This window comes from Marmota monax, unplaced genomic scaffold (genome assembly GCF_021218885.2).
Source record: "Marmota monax isolate L192 unplaced genomic scaffold, Marmota_monax_Labrador192_F-V1.1 WCK01_AAM20220418_F8-fsc00106, whole genome shotgun sequence".
NCBI classification, from domain to species: domain Eukaryota; kingdom Metazoa; phylum Chordata; class Mammalia; order Rodentia; family Sciuridae; genus Marmota; species Marmota monax.
Window position 1 is genome coordinate 6,387,305 of NW_026695218.1, and position 15,976 is coordinate 6,403,280.

The 15,976-nt window shown below is 38.9% G+C and overlaps 1 protein-coding gene across 4 annotated transcripts in view; it reads right to left on the minus strand.

The window, feature by feature from the left end:
- Nucleotides 1-2,271: 2,271 nt before the first annotated feature.
- Nucleotides 2,272-15,976, minus strand: part of Dguok (deoxyguanosine kinase) — a 41,035-nt gene continuing 27,330 nt past the window's right edge. For 3 of the 4 annotated variants that reach the window (XM_046432351.2, XM_046432353.2, XM_046432354.2), the window contains 4 exons: nt 15,657-15,804; nt 3,946-4,061; nt 3,128-3,227; nt 2,272-2,510 (listed from right to left, as the gene is read on the minus strand). In XM_046432351.2, coding sequence (XP_046288307.1) covers nt 2,484-2,510; nt 3,128-3,227; nt 3,946-4,061; nt 15,657-15,804 — 391 coding nt within the window. In that variant the 3' untranslated portion in view covers nt 2,272-2,483. The remainder of the gene's footprint in view (nt 2,511-3,127; nt 3,228-3,945; nt 4,062-15,656; nt 15,805-15,976) is intronic. The other variant, XM_046432352.2, reaches the window with a different exon arrangement.

A 15,976-nucleotide genomic window follows, 5' to 3' on the forward strand; every position in this document is an offset into this window, starting at 1 on the left:
AGTCTGCCTTTTGTCATGTTCACCATTATCTCCTTGGTATCTAGAATATGCAGATACTAAAAAATATTTGCCGATGAGTGAAGAGTGAGGGCCTACTGCTATTATTCTAGGTCTACTGGTGATTTCTACATTACTGGTTCCTGGAAATACAGATGGGAATTAAATAATTGGGCCCTTCAAAGCTAAATGGCTAAAATCACTGTTTCCAAAACACATCAAACATCGTATCTTCATCTCTGGTCTTGTCCAGAATCTGAAGCAGCAACCAAGCATGAGAATAAGTGGGATATACTTTCAACACAGATGTCAGGACACTTCAATAGGGGAGAGAACAGTCTTTTCATCACATGGTGTTCACTGGGACAACTGGATACTCACATGCAAAGGAATGAAGGATTCTTTTCTTTCTTTTTTTTTCACATTTTTTTGGTTGTCAATGGATCTTTTATTTTATTTATTTATATGCAGTGCTGAGGATGGAACCCAGGGTCTCACACATGCCAGGCAAGTACTCTACCACCGAGCCATAACTCGATAACTCCTGGATTATTTTCTTTTTTCAATATTTTTTTAGTTATCAATGGAACTTTTACTTTATTTATATGTGGTGCTGAGAATCGAACCCAGGGCCTCACACATGTTAGGAAGCATTCTACCACTGAGCCACAACCCCAGCCCTGGATTATTTTCTTTATACAAAAAACATTAACTCAAAGTGGATCATAAATCTAAAGATAAGAGTTAAAATAGTAAGACTCTTAGAAGAAAATATAGGAGCTGGGTATGGTGGCACACATCTGCAATCCCAGGTACGCAGGACCTCAAAGCAGGAAAACAGTAAGTTCAAGGCAGACCAGACAATTTAGTGAGAACCTGTCTCAAAATAAAAAATAAATAAATAAAAGAAAGAAAACAGAATATTTGTGATTGTGGGTTAATTTTGGTTATTTGCTACAAAAGGCATAAATGACTAAAATAAATAAAATGGACTTCATTAAAATGAAAAAAATATTTGTTTGTGCTTCAAAGGATGCTATCAGGAAAATAAAAAGACAAGTAGTAGAATGGGGGAAATATTTGTAAATCATTATGTCTATCTGATCAGCATCAAGAACTCTCAGGATTTGAATTCAGTTACCCAAGTAAGACATACAAATGATCAGAAAGTACCTACAAAATGTCAACATCATCAACCATCAGAGGAATATATATCAAAACTACAATGAGATATCATTCCATACCCCTAGGACAGCTATATCAAAATGATAGATATCAATGAATGGATAAATGAAATATGGCATATCCATAAAATGAAACATTAGACATGCTACAATCTGGAAGAACCTTGAAGACATTATGCTAAGTAAAAAAAGACTATGTATTTCCATTTATGAAATGTCCAGATTAGGCAAATCTGACAGAAAGTAAATTGGTGGTTACATAGGATTAAACGGCAGGGGAGAATCTTGGGGGAAAAACAAGATATGGGCTTTATCTGGAGTGATGCATATGTTCTGGAAATTGCTATTGGTTGTACAACCTTAAGATTATACTAAAAACCATTGAGTTGTGTACCCTTTAAATGAATTAATGATTATGAATAATATATTAACAATGCTGTTAAATTTTGAAGTGGTATAAAGAAATTGTTGAAATTTTCCCCAAACATGACACATTTGTTAGAAGCCAGTCTCTCACTCATTTTCCCAAAGTATGAAGAACAGAAACACATATTTCTGTCTTCCAGGATACTCCAAGTCTCAAGTTCATTTTCCTGTGTGTCTGCAGAACTTTTCAAGGTTCAGTGTAGGAAATTCAATACTGGTGAATCCCGGGCCTATAAGCTTCTTGCAATAGAACATTTCAATTCTATATAGCCATGTATTTTTCCTCCTTAACAATAAATTGTCCTTGAAGCTTGAAGAGCAGCACAAAAACTTCTTTCTGTACAGAGAGTGACACTCCATTCAGGGTATCTGAAATTGACCTGGCACGGTATTCTGAGTAAGCCAGAGTGCCATCCTGGATGGCCTACCCCTAAATGTTAGATGCCGAACTTTGGGCTCTTGATGTTCTCTCCTTTTCTTTCTTTTGACCAGGTCTGGAGATATAACTCAGTGATACAGGCCCTGGGTTAAATCCTCAACATAGAAAGGTTGGGAGGGTGGGGGGTGAGAAAGAAAGAAAGAAAAAGAAAACTGATATGGGGGAGTTCAGAGCAGGCACCAATAGAGACATCCTGAAATAAAATGAATAAATTAATTAGAAAAATAAAGAAATGTCAATCAACTTTATTTTCAAAGTCCTTGATACATACATACATATAAAGAAAGATAATGGCAAAATCTAAAGACAGCACAAACCACACCCCTGTGGTCAAGAGTGCTTGAGGGGCAAAAGGGAAAGGGGATGAAAAGGTTTAATATTTTCTAGCTTCAGAAAGTCAGAGAGCCCAGATCACAGCCAAAACATCTTAGTATGGGTTACAGATTCTTTACAAAGGTGTTTACCTGTGGGAAAGAGAAAATCCGAGTTAAATTTCACATTTTCAGCAGACTATTCAATAGTTATCCACAATGTGTATGTATGTAGTCCCATGAGTTTTTGTGAGAAAGAGAAAATAGGCCTGAAGAAGAAATGTGAGCTACCCAGGATTGTATAGCGGCAAGTGGCAGAGCTGGGAATAAAATCCAGAAGTCTCATTTCCCCAGTTTTAGAATAACTTAGAGGAGGAAGTTAGCTGGCAAGCATATATTACAAGTCAATTATTCAATAATTATTACCCTACATACTTCAGAGAATAGGAATTATATTTATAGCGTGTACAAGATCCCATTGGCTTTCAGAGTGTGAACTGCAATTTGAGATGCAAACCCCAAAGCCCAATGTATTAAACTTTGAAGCAAAGACCAGAAGATAAAAATACAACAAGAAGAAAACTACTAGAAATTAGAAGTTAAGATCCTTTTCATAGGGCTGGAATTGTGGCTCAGTGGTATAATGCTTGCCTAGCATGGGTGAGGACTGGGTTTGATCCTCAGTACCACATAAAAATAAATAAATAAAATAAGGGGATTGTGTCCACCTACAACTTAAAAGTTAAAAAAAAAAAAAAAGTCCTTCCCACCTTCTTCATGAGTTCTTCTTGTCTGGTTACTTCTTCAGAGAAATCATCATTGACATCCAATACCAGAACAGGAATGTTTGACAGAGCTTCAAAGTGGAGCCTATAGGAAGCATGAACACAAAAAAGAAATCTGAACCAAGCTTCATATACTCATCAAATTTTAAGAGTTCAGAGAACAGATCTCAATTCACATGGCTTCTCAATGAAATAGCACATAAACAGCATTAAAATAACAACAGAAACCTCAATAAAGCTGACTCGAAAGAAAATGGCTATGATTTCTTTTTATTCCTGAGACTGATTCTGAAGGTCAGAGCTCTTAAACATTTTAAGTGGACAACATATTAAACCTAAAGGGGGGACAGTCCAGAAACTAAGAATATCACTTTAATAAAACTGACATTTTTCCAAATTTTTAAATTCTCCATCCTGAGCCAAGTGTCACCACTATCAATTACAATGTTTAATCTAGAGAAACGTACAAGAGAGAAAAGAAACAAAAAGCTGAAGCAATAGTATCTAATAAAAAATGGATCAACAACTTTTTTTTGGGGGGGGGGGTGGCGGTGTACTGGGGATGGAACCCAGGGACATTTTACCATTGAGCTACATTCTCAGACCTTTTTATTTTTAATTTTGAGACAAGGTCTTGCAAAGTTGCTGAGGCTGGCTTCAAACTTGAGATTCTCCTGCCTCAGCCTTCAGAGTCATTGGGATTATCGGTGTGAGCCATCACATGTCTGGTTGAACTCTTGTTTTGAACAATCACCTGTAGAAAAATAGATCTCTGTCTGATATTGCTCTTTTCTCCAACTCACTTGGTTGTCTTGTGAATAAGCCAGGCTTCGTGCTGACCATGAAGCTGCTCGAGATAAGCCAGCTCAATTCCCTTCTCTTCCTCCCTGGCCCTCCGGTGTAGTCTCTTCAAACAAACCTAAAAGACAATCCCCAGGTCTATTGAGTTCATCTGCTGTTGTGTCTGTTACAATGCCATCTCGGGAGCACTGAGACCAATATAATATCTATGTGTCCATCTTGGGCAACACAAGTCATAGTCTTGCTTCTGTTGCCTTGTTCTGGAATTTTATTCCATCAGATGATCTATACCATCCTTTTTACCTCCACCTGAACCTTAGACCTGCTCCTCCTCTGGAGTATTCTTAGCTAGTTAATGGCAAACATCATTCACCCAGTCAGCTAAGCCAGGAACCTGGTAGTACCTTTCCTTCTCCACCAGCCAATCAATGAGGAAGTCAGAAAATTCTCTGTAATATCTCTAATTGGTTATCTCTTGCTGCCTTAATCAGGTGCTCACTGACTCTTACCTGGACTATAGCAAGTCTTTTGCATCTCTGCCTTTTAAAGAAGTATTTGAAAAGAGCAAAGGCCATAAAGTCTGGAGTTAATCTGTCTCCATCATGCACAATGGTGTCATCTTGGTGCATTTCCCCATCTTCCACCCACCCCACATATCCCCCAGAATTCACTGATGTTAAGGCATATCAAGCCCCTGGCAAAAGCTGTTCTCCCCTGAAAGTCTGTCCCCTTAGTCCAGCCTTCCATAGCACTGCAATGGATAATGACATTACTTTCTTTGCTTAAAATAGTTTACACGCTTCTTACTGCCTATAGCCATAACCACAAGGTTCAAGGAAGTATGAGTGGCCTTTTATTTATAAAATGTAAGTAATTTGAAACATCTCTTTCATGTTATACCAAATACTCTCTCTAGAGTAGGATGCAAAATCTACATAGGTCAAAGATAAAACAAGGAAATGAAAAGAAAAAACAAAACAAAACAAAACAAAACAAAAACGGGAGGCTCGACACCAACCCACCTCCCCGCATTAACTGTGTGCTGAACAATATTTATTCTGCATCTGGTAGAAAGTCTGAAGCACACTGGCTCAGAGAAAGCAGATGTTTCCTTCGTTACTTGTCACACAAATACTTCTTACACCTCTTATTTCTCCTCAACTTCCTTAGCTCTTCCCCTGGCCTTGTTGCTTCAGCCAGATTTGACCTTCTTCCTCTGAGACAGGTCAAGCTCCTTCATTTCTCAAAACTTTTGCTCCAAATGTTTGTTTTGCCTGAACTGCCCCTGTTTTTCTGTCTGCCAGGAAAATGTTTTATTATTGAATGTCATCTGTCCTGGAAGTAAACTAGAAGTATAGATGGATTAACCCACTATATTAGGACCTCCTCTCTCAAATACTTAAAAAATGTGAGCATTATCCCCAAATGTAGTAGACAATATTCTCAAAAACTTGGGGTCTTTGCTGTTTCCCTCTTATCTTTCTACTAAGCAAATTTCACTTAGGACTTTATGTCCAGCTTTCCAAACTAATGAGAAGACACAGGTCTCAAAGATTAACACTTTTAGTTGTTATCTCTTCTATGCTTTTTCCCTAATCAATTAATAATAATTGCCCCTAATTTAGATATACCACTGTCCTTGGAATCTGATTTGCTGTTAGCAATTTGGACATAAGGGAGGAGGCAGCATGGACTCATGGAAAGGCAGGGTGCCTCAAATTCCTACTTTCTATGGAGGTCCCCTTTACCTGTGACCCACCCTCAGAGCTCCACTCTGAGAACTGAATGCTGGCAAGGCTCTGGGCAAATACAGACTACTGTTTTTCAGATGAATCAGAGTTTAGAGTGAGGTCTGCACAGGACACTTAGGAGGGCACACAGTGACTGGGGGACACCCAGAAGGCAGGGTTAGACTCTGTCCTGCTTAGGGCTAAGCACAGGACATGGCTGAGTAGGTGGCCAAAAAATATTCTTGCATGTATTCACTTACTGTTTTCAGCTGGGCACAGTGGCACACACTTATAATCCTATTGATTTTTGAAGCAGAGAGAGGAGCATGCCAAGTTCGAGGCCCGCATGGGCAACTTAGTGAGATCCTGTCTCAAAATAAAAAATACAAAGGGCAAGGGATGTAGCTAAGTGGTAATGTGCCCTAGGTTCAATATCCAGTACTGGGGGAAAAAAAATTACTCTCTACTCTAGTTTTTCCATCTATCTTTTTCTCCTACTTTGATTTGCTTTGAGTGTAGGGTGGTGGTAGGGATACTGGGGATTGAACTCAGGGGCACTCTACCTCTGAGCTATACCCCCAGCTATTTTTATTTTATTTTGAGGCAGGGGTCTCACTAAATTGCTGAGGCTGGCTTTGAACTTGTGATCCTCCTGCCTCAGTCTCCTGAGTTGCTGGAATTACCAGTGTGTGTCACCATGCCTGGCTTACTTTCTTTTCTACTTTCCGTCACTTGGAACCTGCCTCTTTTTCTTTCCTTCTACCTTTCTACCTCTGTGTCCCCACCCTCAATGGTGACAGCTCTAAGACCTCCCCTTCTTCTCCTTCCCCAATCCCAGCTTTTTAGTGTATCCCTGACATCCAGCTACCTAGTTTTCTTTACCCACAACCTATGTTATTAACTTTCTGTGTACTTTCAGAAATAATTTATACACATACTTTCACTTTTTTTTTAAAGCACATAAAAGGTGTTCCACCATATACTTGGTACCTGTTTTACTTCACTAAGCATAAATCTTAAAGAACACATTAGTACATAAAGAACTTTCTCATTCTTTTTTTTTTTTTTAATTTTTTATTGTTGGCTGTTCAAAACATTACATAGTTCTTGATATATCATATTTCACACTTTGATTCAAGTGGGTTATGAGCTCCCATTTTTACCCCATATACAGATTGCAGAATTACATCAGTTACACGTCCATTGATTTACATATTGCCATACTAGTGTCTGTTGTGTTCTGCTGCCTTTCCTATCCTCTACTATCCCCCCTCCCCTCCCCTCCCCTCCCCTATTCTCTCTCTGCCCCCTATACTGGCATTCATTTGTCCCCCTTGTATTATTTTTCCCTTTCCCCTCACTTCCTCTTGTATGTACTTTTGTATAACCCTGAGGGTCTCCTTCCATTTCCATGCAATTTCCCTTCTCTCTCCCTTTCCCTCCCACCTCTCATCCCTGTTTAATGTTAATCTTCTTCTCATGCTCTTCGACCCTACTCTGTTCTTAGTTACTCTCCTTATATCAAAGAAGACATTTGGCATTTGTTTTTTAGGGATTGGCTAGCTTCACTTAGCATAATCTGCTCTAATGCCATCCATTTCCCTGTAAATTCTATGATTTTGTCATTTTTTTAATGCAGAGTAATACTCCATTGTGTATAAATGCCACATTTTTTTTATCCATTCATCTATTGAAGGGCATCTAGGTTGGTTCCACAGTCTTGCTATTGTGAATTGTGCTGCTATGAACATCGATGTAGCAGTGTCCCTGTAGCATGCTCTTTTTAGGTCTTTAGGGAATAGACCAAGAAGGGGAATAGCTGGGTCAAATGGTGGCTCCATTCCCAGCTTTCCAAGAAATCTCCATACTGCTTTCCAAATTGGCTGCACCAATTTGCAGTCCCACCAGCAATGTACAAGTGTACCCTTTTCCCCACATCCTCGCCAGCACTTGTTGTTGTTTGACTTCATAATGGCTGCCAATCTTACTGGAGTGAGATGGTATCTTAGGGTGGTTTTGATTTGCATTTCTCTGACTGCTAGAGATGGTGAGCATTTTTTCATGTACTTGTTGATTGATTGTATGTCCTCCTCTGAGAAGTGTCTGTTCAGGTCCTTGGCCCATTTGTTGATTGGGTTGTTTGTTCTCTTATTGTCTAATTTTTTGAGTTCTTTGTATACTCTGGATATTAGGGCTCTATCTGAAGTGTGAGGAGTAAAGATTTGTTCCCAGGATGTAGGCTCCCTATTTACCTCTCTTATTGTTTCTTTTGCTGAGAAAAAACTTTTTAGTTTGAGTAAGTCCCATTTGTTGATTCTAGTTATTAACTTTTGTGCTATGGGTGTCCTATTGAGGAATTTGGAGCCCGACCCCACAGTATGTAGATCGTAGCCAACTTTTTCTTCTATCAGACGGCGTGTCTCTGATTTGATATCAAGCTCCTTGATCCATTTTGAATTAACTTTTGTGCATGGCGAGAGAAAGGGATTCAGTTTCATTTTGTTGCATATGGATTTCCAGTTTTCCCAGCACCATTTGTTGAAGATGCTATCCTTCCTCCATTGCATGCTTTTAGCCTCTTTATCAAATATAAGGTAGTTGTAGTTTTGTGGATTGGTTTCTGTGTCCGCTATTCTGTACCATTGGTCCACCCACCTGTTTTGGTACCAGTACCATGCTGTTTTTGTTACTATTGCTCTGTAGTATAGTTTGAAGTCTGGTATCGCTATACCGCCTGATTCACACTTCCTGCTTAGCATTGTTTTTGCTATTCTGGGTCTTTTATATTTCCATATGAATTTCATGATTGCTTTCTCTATTTCTACAAGAAATGCTGTTGGGATTTTGATTGGCATTGCATTAAACCTATAGAGAACTTTTGGTAATATCGCCATTTTGATGATGTTAGTTCTGCCTATCCATGAACAGGGTATATTTTTCCATCTTCTAAGATCTTCTTCTATTTCTCTCTTTAGGGTTCTGTAGTTTTCATTGTATAAGTCTTTCACCTCTTTTGTTAGGTTGATTCCCAAGTATTTTATTTTTTTTTTGAAGATATTGTGAATGGAGTGGTTGTCCTCATTTCCATTTCAGAGGATTTGTTGCTGATATACAGGAATGCCTTTGATTTATGTGTGTTGATTTTATATCCTGCCACTTTGCTGAATTCATTTATTAGCTCTAATAGTTTCTTTGTAGACCCTTTTGGGTCTGCTAGGTATAGAATCATGTCATCTGCAAATAGTGATAATTTAAGTTCTTCTTTTCCTATTTTTATGCCTTTAATTTCTTCCGTCTGTCTAATTGCTCTGGCCAGTGTTTCGAGAACTATGTTGAACAGAAGTGGAGAGAGAGGGCATCCCTGTCTTGTTCCAGATTTTAGAGGGAATGCCTTCAGTTTTTCTCCATTGAGAATGATGCTAGCCTGAGGCTTAGCATAGATTGCTTTTACAATATTGAAGTATGTTCCTGTTATCCCTAGTTTTTCTAGAGTTTTGAACATAAAGGGATGCTGTACTTTGTCGAATGCTTTTTCCGCATCTATCGAGATGATCATATGGTTCTTATTTTTAAGTCTATTGATGTGGTGAATAACATTTATTGATTTCCGTATATTGAACCAGCCTTGCATCCCAGGGATGAATCCTACTTGATCATGGTGCACAATTTTTTTGATATGTGTTTGTATCCGATTTGCCAGAATTTTATTGAGGATTTTTGCATCTAGGTTCATTAGAGATATTGGTCTGTAGTTTTCTTTCTTTGAAGTGTCTTTGTCTGGTTTAGGTATCAGGGTGATGTTGGCCTCGTAGAATGAATTTGGAAGTTCTCCCTCTTTTTCTATTTCCTGAAGTAGCTTGAAAAGTATTGGTATTAGTTCCTCTTTAAAGGTTTTGTAAAACTCTGCTGTATACCCATCCGGTCCTGGGCTTTTCTTAGTTGGTAGTCTTTTGATGGTTTCTTCTATTTCCTCAATTGATATTGGTCTGTTTAGGTTGTCTATATCCTCCTGACTCAATCTGGGCAGATCATGACTTAAGAAATTTATCTATGCCTTCACTATCTTCTAATTTATTGGAGTATAAGGATTCAAAATAATTTTTCATTATCTTCTGTATATCTGAGGTGTCTGTTGTGATATTGCCTTTTTCATCCCGTATGCTAGTAATTTGAGTTCTCTCTCTTCTTCTCTTCACTAGCATGGCTAAGGGTCTGTCGCTTTTGTTTATTTTTTCAAAGAACCAACTTTTAGTTTTGTCAATTTTTTCAATTGTTTCTTTTGTTTCAATTTCATTAATTTCAGCTCTGATTTTAATTATTTCTTGCCTTCTACTTCTTTTGCTGTTGTTTTGCTCTTCTTTTTCTAGGATTTTGAGATGAAGTATGAGATCATTTATTTGTTGGTTTTTTCTTTTTTTAAGGAATGAACTCCAAACAATGAATTTTCCTCTTAGAACTGCTTTCAATGTGTCCCATAGATTCCGATATGTTGTGTCAGTGTTTTCATTAATCTCTAAGAATTTTTTAATTTCCTCCTTGATGTCTTCTATAACCCATTGATCATTCAGTAACCTATTGTTCATTCTCCAAGTGATGTATGCTTTTTCCTTCCTTCTTTTATCGTTGATTTTCAGTTCCATTCCATTATGATCAGATAGGATGCATGGTATTATCTCTACTCCTTTGTATTGTCTAAGAGTTTCCCTGTGACATAATATATGATCTATTTTTGAGAAGGATCCATGTGCTGCTGAGAAAAAAGTATAACTGCTTGATGTTGGGTGGTATATTCTATATATGTCAATTAAGTGTAGGTTATTAATTGTGTTATTGAGTTCTATAGTTTCCTTATTCAACTTTTGTTTGGAAGATCTGTCCAGTGGCGAGAGAGGTGTGTTGAAGTCTCCCATGATTATTGTATGGTGGTCTATTAGACTCTTGAACTTGAGAAGAGTTTGTTTGATGAACATAGCTGCACCATTGTTTGGGGCATATATATTTATGATTGTTATGTCTTGTTGGTGTATGGTTCCCTTGAGCAGTATGTAGTGTCCCTCTTTATCCCTTTTGATTAACTTTGGCTTGAAATCTATTTTATTTGATATGAGTATGGACACGCCTGCTTGTTTCCGAAGTCCATATGAGTGATATGATTTTTCCCAACCTTTCACCTTCAGCCTATGTATGTCTTTTCCTATCAAATGCGTCTCCTGTAGGCAGCATATTGTTGGGTCTTGTTTTGTGATCCATTCTACTAGCCTGTGTCTCTTGATTGGTGAGTTTAAGCCATTAACATTTAGGGTTATTATTGAGATATGGGTTGTTCTTCCAGCCATATTTGTTTATTTATGTTACTAAACATGGTTTGTTTTCCTCTTTGATTATTTTCCCCCCTTTACTGTCCTACCTCCCACTGTTGGTTTTCATTGTTATTTTCCATTTCCTCTTCCTGTAATGTTTTGCCGAGGATGTTTAGAAGAGATGGTTTTCTAGCTGCAAATTCTTTCAACTTTTGTTTATCGTGGAAGGTTTTAATTTCATCTTCCATCCTGAAGCTTAATTTCGCTGGAAACACAATTCTTGGTTGGAACCCATTTTCTTTCAGTGTTTGAAATATGTTATTCCAGGATCTTCTAGCTTTCAGAGTCTGTGTTGAAAGATCAGCTGTTATCCGGATTGGCTTACCCCTAAATGTGATCTGCTTCCTTTCTCTTGTAGCTTTTAAAATTCTCTCCTTATTCTGTATGTTGGGCATCTTCATTATAATGCGTCTAGGTGTGGGTCTCTTATGATTTTGCACATCCGGCGTCCTGTAGGCTTCTAGGATTTGGGATTCTGTCTCATTCTTCAAGTCTGGGAAGTTTTCTCGTATTATTTCATTAAATAGATTGCTCATTCCTTTGGTTTGAAACTCTGTCCCTTCCTGTATCCCAATGACTCTTAAATTTGGTCTCTTGATGTTATCCCATATTTCTTGGATGTTCTGCTCATGGTTTCTTAACAGTCTTGCTGAGCTGTCTATGTTCTTTTCAAGTTGAAATACTTTATCTTCATTGTCTGATGTTCTATCTTCTAAGTGTTCTACTCTGCTGGTAGTATTCTCAATTGAGTTTTTAAGTTGGTTTATTGCTTCCTGCATTTCTAGGATTTCTGTTTGTTTGTTTTTTATAACCTCTATCTCCCTGTATAGTTGATGTTTTGCTTCTTGGATTTGTTTATGTAATTCATTGTTGAAGTGATCTTCTCATTCTTTTTTATGGCCTTAAAGTTTTCTAATGTATAGCCAGAGCACAATAAATTCTAACAGTCTCTATTGATGACCATTGGGTCATTTCCAATAATTTGCTATGACAAACAATGCTGCCTGATACACAGGCCAGTCTGCCCATGTGTGAACATATCTATGGAGTAAATTCCAAGCAACTGATTAATAGGCCAAAAAGTATGAGCTTACTGCCAAACTACCTCCTTGGAAGTCAACCAATTTATATTCCCATCAGCAAGTAGTTTGGGATTTCCTAAACTACTACCGATTCTCTACTTCTCTGAGAGAAAAATATTATCTGAATTAGTGAATATTTTTTAAATATTAGAACACTGCAATTCTTACAAAGCTACTTAGAATTCATTGCTTCAGACGCTGATGTGAACACTGATTTATTAAAATAGGCTAATATTGTCCTTTTTACTATTAATTTACTAAACAAAGCAAACATCCCCCCCCACCCCAGAAGTCTAGGTAAACTCCTATTTTGAACATGTGGCATAATTCTTGCTTTACTGACATGGTTATAACAAATTCTTTTTTAAAAAAAAAGTTCAAATAGTGCTTTTGCCTGGCTCCACTCATCACAGTCCTCCTAGGGAATATACACTTGAATGAGAACAGGAAAGACAATGTAGGTGTATACTGCAGGGAGGGATCCTTTAGCTAACCTCCTAGACAACAGGGAGAAGAGCTAGTATGACTGCTCAGGGTCAGAGACAGGAACTGGATGGTGACCACCGCTGGATCTGTTCACTGTGCCTCCCAATCCCCAAACGCAGGTACCATTTGTTCTCACACATCTACTGTATGCTAGTCTCCATGCTTCACTGTCCCAGGCAAGGCTTTGAGGCACCCTGGCTGGCTGCAAAACTCTACCTAATTCCAAGGTACCGAGGAAACACCAAGATCCAGCCATTTCTCTTCTGATTTTTTAAAATTACAAGCTTGTTTGTTTTTTAGAATTTAAGGGAAAACAGGTGAAAAGGAGCTGAAGGCCCTACTGAGGTCGATCCATCTCACATGCTCTAAACAGAATTGTCAGCACTCTGTGCTGAGTATTGAGCACTGGTACCGTTTTTACACAAAGATATTTTAACTTCTGTTCTGCTGTTCTCTTGGGCAACAAGGAAGAATGTGGGCATTCCTGAATCCCTGGGTCTAATGCCATCAGAAAAAGAACTAAAATCCCCATCTACAGGCGAGGGTTGTAGCTCAGTGGTAGAGAGAACACTTGCCTAGTACATGTGAGGCACTGGGTTTGATCCTAAGCACCACAATAAAAATAAATAAATAAAATAAAGGTACTGTGTCCATCTACAACTAAAAATAACCAAAACAAACAAACAAAAAAAACCCCTAGAATTAAAACAACAACAACAACAAAACAACACCATCTAATCCCCAACAAGCTTTTTTCCTTCTCTGCCATTAAGTTGCAATAATCCTTTGACTCACTTCATCCTATACCAGCTAAAGTACTTTAGTTAATCTCCTCAAAAGAATATATCAAGACCCTCCAGAGATAATCATCATCATCACCATCACTGCCCCTATCCCTCTCATAGGTCATTCCCTCAGAGTACATACAAAAAAGTGAAAGAGACTTGCTTGCTTTCCTGTGGGTCCCAGTACCTGAGTCCAACCTCCACTCCCCCAAAAAAGGGGCCGGTGAGTTGGCCAGGCAGCACTGTTTTACTCTTAGGAACAGATTAGCCCACCTCCTCCTTTGCTCCTCCCAACACTGTCTTCATGATACTAAGCTGCTGTGCTGAACTTCTGTCTCCCTTGGAACAAGTTGGGTCAGAACTCTCCCTTCTAATGCCCAACCTCTCAAGCTTCTGCTTCCTTGAATCCAGTCATCCCATGACTCCCATGGAAAACTTGTCACCTTTTTAAATGCCAACCACAATCTTCACTCAACCCAACAACATAGTTCTATCACTAGTGAGTCCTCCTGGGAGCAAGCCTTCTCTCACCTTAAACCCGACCCTCAGCTACTTCAAGCTAACCTCTTTGGCAAGGGATTTCTCTTTCCCTATTCAATGATACCTACCTCTAAAATAACCACTTTCATTAATTTGCCTCTTATATACCTGCTCCCAAGCAATGAAAACCACTGAAAGAAGTCACAGAAATGTCAAATGGCATTAATGCACCTAACTTTAGCCTGGTTCTCTTTTTTGTGGTGCCAGGGATTAAACCCAGGGGTGCTTAATCATCAAGCCATATTTCTAGCCCTTTTTATCTGAGACAGAGTCTTGCTAAATTGCTGAAACTGGCTTAGAATTTGTGATCCTCCTGCCTCAACCTTTCAAGCTGCTGGGATTATAGATGTGTACCACTGCACAGGCTAGAGTGGTTCTTGTCATAAAAAGAAGCTTCACAGGACTGGGATTGTGGCTCAGCAGTAGAGCACTTGCCTAACATGTGCAAGGCCCTAGGTTCAATCCTCAGCACCACATAAAAATAAAATAAAGATTATTGTGTCCAACTACAACTAAAAAATAAATATATTTAAAACAAAAAAGAAGCAGCAGCTTCATAAAAGGTTCTCAGCCCTCTGGCCTCAAGAACCTCTAGTTCATTTTCATTTTAAACCTTAGACTCTTTATTTCTGTGTACTCTCTTATTCCCTCCTAATTTAGCTTCTGCCTTATAATTTCTAGAAACCCGCAAAACAAAGATCCCCAGTATCTGGATCTCGTCATATTCAAAGGTTTCTTGTTTGGTTGCTCCTTTCCCAAGGTAAGATCCTTCTTTCCAGTCCTCTGCTCCACGGCCTGTGTGAGTCTCTGAGACAGGGACTCTCCTACTTGTTTTCTGACCCTATTCAATCTGCTCTCAGGCTCACTTTTGCCATGAGGCTTATCCCTAGCTCTGAAAAACATGGCCTTTAGCATGCAGACAGCTTTCCTTTCTTCTAAGATTACGTGGTATAGTTGGCATTTAAGTATTTCTCAAAAGCTGAGAGCAACGCATCTCTCAGCAAGTTCCTCTCACCTTGACTTGAAATCCCACTCCAGAAGTCTTTAGAGATATCTTGTCCCAGTCATGGATTTTATAGACAAGGACCCCTCCAGTGCAAAGCTTTCCCTGGGGCTGCCTACTCTCACTGCGAGTCAGCAGAAACCAAAGACCATGCTGTCTCCACAGACTTCAGTCTCCTGCCATGATGTCATCCTGTATGTTGGCTGGCTTCAAAGTGCAAGTCAGAAAGCCACAGAATGAACTTCTATAGTCCATCCTACCATACCCATGGCCTCCTCAACATTTCAAAAGAGGCAATAAATTAGGGCAATATCAGGATGAGGTGAGAAAAATCCTCTTTCTCTCCCTCTCCACATCCTATTCAGAAAACTAATGAGATCATTACAACCTCATATGACCCTGCCACTGGAAGGAAGCACTGAGGCCACTGGCTACAGTTCAGAGTGTCCATGCCATAAACCTAGAGTGACAGGGATAGTGCCCAATTTATTCTTGCTTTGTGGCTTCATTAAGCAGGACCCTTTAATGCATACTTAATTGCTTGAGCACACTGCTGCACAAAACCTGTGGGAAATGGGTTGCTCAACACTAGATTAGGAGGTGTCCACCTATTGCTCTCTCTGCCCTGTATAATGCCTGTGTTCTAACTTCTCCAACAAGAAAATCTGAAAGTCACCCTCTTAGTTTCATGAAGCCCTGAAGACGAAGGTTTTAGGTTCAGAGTTACCTGGGGAGTAGCCTGGAGGTAGATGAAGCCATGTAATGACAGTCGACTGGCAAACTCCTGCAGGAGAAAAGTATGCCAGTCCTGATAGATGTGCCATTCGATGTCACTGAGGGAACCATTTTCAAAAAGATTCTTGGCAAAGATATACCTGGTTAGAAATGTAAGTGGGATGGGGTGGGGATGGAGGAAGAATGGGAAATGGAATGAAAAGCATAAGAGAGAGACAAGCACAAAAATCAATAACCACTTGTTCCATGTCTGTTCAAAGCACTTAACCTTTCTAGCTCCTCATCAATCCTTAAGAAATCTGAATTCTTAAC